At 50.4% G+C, this 7981-nt stretch overlaps 1 protein-coding gene across 1 annotated transcript in view; it reads right to left on the minus strand.

Moving 5' to 3' along the window:
- Window positions 1–2115: 2115 nt before the first annotated feature.
- Window positions 2116–7981, minus strand: part of CLUAP1 (clusterin associated protein 1) — a 36731-nt gene continuing 30865 nt past the window's right edge. The window contains exons 10-12 of the mRNA XM_040459632.1: window positions 7453–7544; window positions 7151–7207; window positions 2116–3144 (exon numbers count right to left, since the gene is read on the minus strand). Coding sequence (XP_040315566.1) covers window positions 2998–3144; window positions 7151–7207; window positions 7453–7544 — 296 coding nt within the window. The 3' untranslated portion in view covers window positions 2116–2997. The remainder of the gene's footprint in view (window positions 3145–7150; window positions 7208–7452; window positions 7545–7981) is intronic.

Consider the following 7981-nt stretch of genomic DNA (forward strand, 5'->3'; position numbering starts at 1 on the left):
CCATCAGTTACGTTTTCCCCTCACGACATCCCTGCTTGAGCTCTCGCTCCTCCTCTTCCACTCACATCCTCATTGCAAGGACTTTTGTTCCGGGCAGTTTGAGTTCTCTTGCAATTCAACCAGTGCCGGATTCCAGCACCTCGGAGTCTCCCGGGCCAGTCTAACCACTGTGGTATTTATGCGGCGTGTTGCTAACTTCAGCCAAACCCACTTCCTTTCAGACATTCGGCACGACACCATGTTACAGTTTAAAATGCGAACGAAAGAGCGCTTGCAGATATTCTGCCCGGCCCGGCCGAAACAGCGAGTTCTTCAGACCTCCCAGTGCGAGAAGTCCTTGGACTTGGTTCTTGATGGCTACCACCAAAAAAAATTAACGACTTAAAAACTTCCTTGACATTTTCAGTCAATACACATCTGGAAAGCATTTTAAGAGGTCCTTTAGTTACACGGCTAAAAGCAAAGAACTATTGGCAATGATCTAAATGAGGGTTTTTCATTGACCTAACCAGACAATCTTCTTTGGGGCCCGAGTCTGTTCTGACGCTTGGCCCAAAAGACACGAGGTCATCAAGCTCTTGTACATATCTGACTCCTGGATCTGTTACAGTGACAGACACACACTGGTAACTACGATCAGGTACTTGAAGCTCCTTTGCTGACAGAAGCTGCCCGAGGAAGGAAGTGTCACTCCATGGGGAGACTGTGCAGTAGTTAACCAAGGGATGAGGGACCACGAAGGAAGAGGTGACATAATAAACCTCACACGGCACTGGAGCCTCTATTGGAGGAGGGGTTACCTGCAGCTTGGGTCAGGCTCCCGTTAATGCCCATGAGAAGAAAGAATCACGTAAGGAAGGGGCGCCTGGGGGCTCAGTGGGTTAAGCGTCTGTCTCTTGATTTTGGCTCAGGTCATGATCTCACGCTTCATGAGTTCTAGCCCTGTGCTGGGCCCTGAGGTGACAGTGCAGAGACTGCTTGGGATTCTCTCCCTCCCTCTCTCTCTCTGCCCCTCCCCGGCTTGTTCTTTCTCTCTCAAAAATAAATACATAAACATTTTTTAAAAAAAGAAGAAAGCATCACAAAAGGAAAAGAGAAATACATTTTTTGGTTTTTTGGGTTTTTTTTTTTTTTTTCAAAAGGTAGGTCAGAGTCAGGGAAACCAAAATGATAACATCCAGGACAATGCAGTGGAAGGCAGGGCTCTGCGGGGGTTAGCACAGCGCCCACACACCCCATTCCCTGTGAGTGCGTCATTTCAAAGAGGGCACATCTCCATCACTGCCAAATTAACCAAATGCCGTTTTAAAACAGGAGTAATCTCTTGGGAATGCAAGCTGGTGCAGCCACTGTGGAAAACAGTATGGAGATTCCTCAAAAAACTAAAAATAGAACTACCCTACGACCCAGCAGTGGCACTACTAGGTATTTACGCAAGGGATACAGATATGCTGTTTCGAAGGGGCATACGCACCCCATTGTTTACAGCAGCACTATCAACAACAGCCAAATGATGGAAAGAGCCCACATGTCCATAGATGGATGAATGGATAAAGAAAATGTGGTGTATATATATACAATGGAGTATTACTGGGGAATCAAAAAGAATGAAATCTTGCCATTTCCAACTATGTGGATGGAACTGGAGGGTATTACGCTAAGTGAAATTAGTCAGAGAAAGACAAATATCATAGGACTTCACTCATATGAGGACTTTAAGACATAAACCAGATGAACATAAGAGAAGGGAAACAAAAATAATATAAAAACAGGGATGGAGACAAAACAGAAGAGACTCATAAATGTGGAGAACAAACGGAGGGTTGCTGGAGGGGGTATGGGAGGGGGATGGGCTAAACGGGAAAGGGGCATCAAGGAATCTACTCCTGAAATCATTGTTGCACTAGATGCTAATGTGGATGTAAATTAAAAAAATAAAAATTAAAAAAAAAAAAGGAGTAATCTCCGGCACAGGAGTTGGGAAAAGATAGAGGAAACAGCAAAGATGATAGAAATAATCATCACATTATCTCCTAAAAGTTGACATGTACACAGTAACCTGTGAACTTTTCTTAAATAAGTATTTTACATTATAGGTGAATATAAACAACGTAATTATAGTTTCAAGTAAAACTTATTTAATAATATAAAAATACGGTATTAAATACATTTGTTAAGAGTTAAGTAACTTCAGAAGTCTTCTGCGTTCATAACTAAAAAATCTGTGAGAGCTGCTCTGCGTTTCCGTATCAGAAATACGACACAACTCCACCTGTCACTTCTCACTTCACATCAGCAACATTATCCTAGTGCTACTCAACCTAATGCAATCCTGGTTAAGTTTTTTAGTCAGAAACACCTTTCCTTTAACTAGCTTTCCTAGGAAGGGATGTCAACCTTCTGAGAGAAAATGAAGTGCTTCTATTCTGGAGCGTCTCTCTGTTGCCTGGATTTGAAGGAAAGTGGGTTTTCATCTAACTTACCTAACTTTCATTCAGGAAATTTTAGTAAAATACATTTAAAGCTTGGTATTGCAAACATGCAGAAGAAAACAGGACCATACAACGAAATAAAAGCTAGAATTAAAAGCCGAAGTACAGTAAATGTTCTAAATTGTACAGGTCAAGAGGAGTCAAGTGCCTCCCCACCCCCCTCCGGCCAATTCCTGAACTGAGTCCTGTGCCCAGCCCGGGTCTATCCCCCCCACCCCCGACTCTTGGCAGAAACGCTTGACAACAACTGCCAAGATGAACAGCGTGGGCCCTTATTTCTCCTCGGGTTTTCGTCCTGTGGAGGTGCATCTCTTAGAACACAGGCGTTTCCCAAGTTCGCTGAAGCTCTGTGGAGTAACCCGGAGGAGGCTAAAGACCGAGGTGTTGCTTCATTAACAAGTCCAGCTGGTTTAGTGCGTGAAATCGGTTTCCCTCCTAACCTTCTAACTTCCCGTTTACCTACAGATCTGAGGGATTTAATCTGTCCGGTCTCTTGGCACAAAGGTCAGAAGTCATTGTCGCTCTCATCCAGGGGCTCAGGTTTCCGGACCCTTCGACTGGGCTTCGCTGGCGAGACAGCAACGCTCTCGTCTTCCAAATCGTCGTCGTCTTCATCGCCCTCCATGTCAATCTCACTGTCCTCCGAGTCCTCCTACAGGAAGACGGCAAACACAGCTGACGGCCCGTCTCTTTCTGACAGCTTGTCAGCAGAGGCCCCTTTCCACCAGTAGCTCAGTTAACTAGCAACACCCACATGTGAAGGAAGAGCTCGGCAGAGAAGCAGTGGGGCGTGGGGCGTGAGAAGGGGACCTTTGTTGGCTCAAAGACCAACATAAACGGATCATCTAAGCAGTGATCCTCAGATACGAGCATGCAGTCTACACCCGGTGCTGCAGGGGCCAGCTTTCCCGCTGAGGTCTCAGAAACACCACCGGATGCCGCTCTGCTCCGGGGGCCCAGAGACCCACTAGTGGATAACAAGGACCGAGGGGCTTGGAGATTAGGAAGGGGGTTTATTTTGGCTTTTACCAGACTGGGGGTGGAAAGCCACCCGGGAATTGGGCAAAATAAAAGGAACACTGTGTCCCTCGCCTAGATCTGGGGTGACCAGCTCAGGCGGGCTTTAAAGCTGCAAGTGCTGGGGCACCTGGGGGGCTCGTTCAGTTAAGCTTCTGCCTCTGGACTTCAGTTCAGGTCACGATCCCATGATTCGAATGTTTGAGCCTGTCACTGGGCTCTGCGCCCACAGCACAGAACCTGCTTGGGATTCTCCCTTTATCTTTCTCTCTGCCCTTCCCTCACTAGCACTCTCACATGCGCTTTCTCTCTCTCTCTCTCTCTCTCTCAAAATAAATAAATACACTTGAAACCCAAAACTGTAAGTCATGCGTCCCAGGTAAACCAAGATGGCTCGAGCCAGACCACTCCCACCAGCATACATTCATGCTGCAATTTCCTTCTTAAAAACACAAAACAACAACCCTCAACTTAATCCCATCTTCCTTGCCAGCTACTCTGCCCTGTTCCTCTGCACCCCCCTCCCCTGGCAACAGTGAAACTCCTTGAAGGAGTTCTGAACCCACCACCCCATTGGCTCTCCTCTCACTGTGTCCTCAACATACTCAGCAGGCTTCACCTGCCAATCCCCCGACTGCTCTTGAAACAGAGGAATTCAAATCCAATGGGCGCAGCTCCGGCATCTGGTGTGACCTCCAGGCTGCGCCTTCTTGCTTGAAAGCCACCCTGTGCTGCAGGGCGCCCTTCTCTCAGGTGCTCACCCCACTGCACTCCTGCATCTTCCAATCTCACGCGCCCCTACACCCTCCGTCTTTCTGACTCTATGACGCGGCTCAGCTCAGAGCTCTGAGGCTCCCTCCTCTCCTCTTTCTACTCTCTCCCCTCACACAATCACATGTATCCTTGCAGTCCGAACACGGCCTAATATGATGGCTTCCCAAACTCAACTCCAGCCCAGGCCTGACCCTTGAACTCCAGACTTGAATTCCAACTGGCCGTTCGACCCCAGCACGTGGATGGCTGGCAGGCACTGCATGCGTAGCATGTCCCAACCCCAACTCCTGCGCTGCTCCCCAAGCCCCACCCACCTCGGGACATGCCAAGGCTACCTGTGCCGTCAGCCAGTACGCCACAAGCTGGGGTGTCCCTCATTTCTCGTCCTCTCACACCCCATGTCTAGTTAACACAACTTCATGGTCCAGACCATGGAAACATCCAGAATCCGACGACTTCTTAACACCTTCGCTGCTACCACCCTAGGCTGAGCCGCCAGCCCCTCCGGCTCCCGCAAGTGCCTCCTGACTAGGGTCTCTTCAACGCCGGTCGGCTCTGGCACAGCCGGGCTCGCGGTCCTCGGCCCCTTCCCACGGCACTCAGAGAAAACCCCGGGTCCTCATCAGGTCCTGCAAAGCTCTGGCGGCCCCCGCTCCCCGTCCTGCCGCTCCTATCTGCCATCCACTCCATCCCAGTCGCACCACCGTCTCTACACCGCCAAAGCAGGAGCCACATTCCCTGTGTTCTGGATGCCCTTCCCTGCACCACGTCCCTCCTTCCGTTCAGGCCTCTGCCAAATGTCACCCGGTCACAGAGACATTCCCTGACCGATCAAAAGACACCAACCTCCTCCCTCAACCCTGTCATTCTGTTCCCTGAACTGCTTTCTTTTCTTCTTGCCACTATGACCCGACGTATTCCCTTGGTTACTGCCGGAACGTGAGCTTCCTAGAGGCGGGGACGCATTCCCCACCATCTGTAACACCTGCACGTAACAGGCACTCAGCAAGCGTCTGTCGTGCGGACGAGTGCGCACACGAAGGACAAGCCCGTACGCCTGGGCCAGGTGGAGGCGGCCTCCCTAAAACCAACAAGCGACAACAGGCGCAGAGGACGTGTGAGCTGTCACTCGGGCATTTGTTCTGAGACGAGAGAGCTATGCGCCTGAGCAAGCAGATCATAAGACAAGGGAGCCGACGGTGCCTTTCGGGCATCCCCAGCCCCCACACCAGACTTCCTATTCGTGCCACGAATGGGTAAGACGGGTGGGCAGAAGCTATTTGAGCATCCAGCCCGACTCTGTTAAACATGTTTGAGGTGGTTTCTCTGCTTCTCGAAGACTACCTTCTGCGATTCCAAGGCCCCACCTTCTCTGCGCATCTTGCCCAGCAAACCCTCTCCCTCTGTGGATTTCGGTAACAATACACAATGTTGGCACTAAATAGAGGGATCTTTTGTACAAGAATGTCAACTCCTGCTCTGTCCCTGTGCAGCCACTAGAGCCACACTCCAGACACAGGTGGCACACGACCTGATAAGGAGGTCTGTGCTCTGTCAGCCCAGTCACCCCTTGTTTCTGGGGCCTCACAGGCTTGCCAGGGACTGCCACCAAGGCAGGCCCGGGGCAATGGACGGTGCAGCCCCACCTGTGGGGCCCTGGCAAGGACCGGGTTCCCCATCCCGGTTCGTTTCCCCGTCAGTATTAAGTCAGTGACACTCAAGGCACCGGCAGCCTGATGTCCCAGCCTCTTGCCCAGCCTCTCTGAGGCCCTGGTCTCAGGACAGCCTCCTTTTCCGTTCCCTCCCCAGAATGGAACTGAAGAGAGGGTTGGTCTTGACCCCGGGACCTCAGCAGGTTCCATTCTTTTCTAGGTTACAGTTCAAGGGCCTAACGACCTTTCTTGTCTCGTGGCTCGCACTCACCCCTCCTCCTCAGCATAGGGAAGTTCTCCGATCTCTGTGGGACCTGGATGGCGTGGCTCTCACCCAGGAGACAGAGCCATCACTGGGAGGGAAGGCTCTGCTGGCCCTGAACAGGCCAACACACACACACACACACACACACACAGACACACAAAGACACACAGACACACAGACACACACACACACACACACAGATGAGGTGTAGGCCCTGAGCAGGCTCACACATACACATACACACACACACACACACACAGAGACACACACACAGATGAGGTGTAGGCCCTGAACAGGCCAACACACACACACACACACACACACAGGCACACACACACAGATGAGGTGCAGGCCCTGAGCAGGCCAACACACATATACACACACACAGACACACAGAGACACACACACACACAGACACACACACACAGATGAGGTGTAGGCCCTGAACAGGCCAACACACACACACACACACACAGACACACACACACACACACACACACAGACACACACACACAGATGAGGTGCAGGCCCTGAGCAGGCCAACACACACATACACACACACAGACACACAGAGACACACACACACACACAGACACACACACACAGATGAGGTGTAGGCCCTGAGCAGGCCAACACACACACACACACACACACACACACACACACACACACACAGATGAGGTGTAGGCCCTGAGCAGGCCAACACACACACACACACACACACACACAGATGAGGTGTAGGCCCTGAGCAGGCCAACACACACCACACACACACACACACACACACACACACACACACACACACACAAGATGCAGCCCGGAGCAGGCTCACACACACACACACACAAACACACACACACACATGAGATGTGCCCCTGAGGAGGCTAACACACAACACACACACACACACACACACACACACACACACATGAGGTGAAAAGAAAACCAACCTGCTTCTTGGAGCTGGAAGTCCTGCACTGACCTAAGAGAGCTGGTGCTGCTTCCGTCTTTGGAAAGCGAGAATGGAAAGAACAGGGAGAAGGAAAAAAAGCGGGGGTGGGAGGGAAAGCACATTCATTGGAAAAGAAAAGAGCCATCAACACATCAACAAGCAGAGGAGAGTCCAGCTCCTGGGGGGCCCAGCTCTGCTGCACGCCCAGCAGCGGGCTAGGCTGAGGCACACGGCTCGTCTACAAAGCCAGCCCCGGAGCAGGAAGAACGGAACAGCTAAGGGGAGCTCGTCAGGACTCACGTCGTCATCGGAGTCTCCACCCTGCATTGTGCCCACGATGAGTTTGCTAGGTCTTCCTAAGGAGAACCAAAGCATGAAGAAATTAGGAAAACCTCATTAAAAAAAAAAAAAAAAGGCGGGCGCCTGGGTGGCTCAGTCGGTGGGGCATCTGACTTCGGCTCAGGTCATGATCTCGCGGTCCGTGAGTTCGAGCCCCGCTTCGGGCTCTGGGATGACGGCTCAGAGCCTGGAGTCTGTTTCGAATTCTGTGTCTCCCTCTCTCTTTGACCCTCCCCTGCTCATGCTCTGTCTCTCTCTGTCTCAAAAATAAATGTTAAAAAAAAAAAAGGCAAGGAATGGTATTCAAGATTTGCTTTCCTTTAGAAAATTGGGGAAAACAAGAATCACGCTAAAAAATTTACTTAGGTAACATCCAAATAATCAAAACTATAATAAACCACAATAGATTTTCTTTCTTTTTTTTTTTTTAATTTAAAAAAAAATTTTTTTCAACGTTTTTTATTTATTTTTGGGACAGAGAGAGACAGAG

Source organism: Herpailurus yagouaroundi, unplaced genomic scaffold (genome assembly GCF_014898765.1).
Source record: "Herpailurus yagouaroundi ecotype Mexico unplaced genomic scaffold, PumYag 222, whole genome shotgun sequence".
NCBI lineage: Eukaryota > Metazoa > Chordata > Mammalia > Carnivora > Felidae > Herpailurus > Herpailurus yagouaroundi.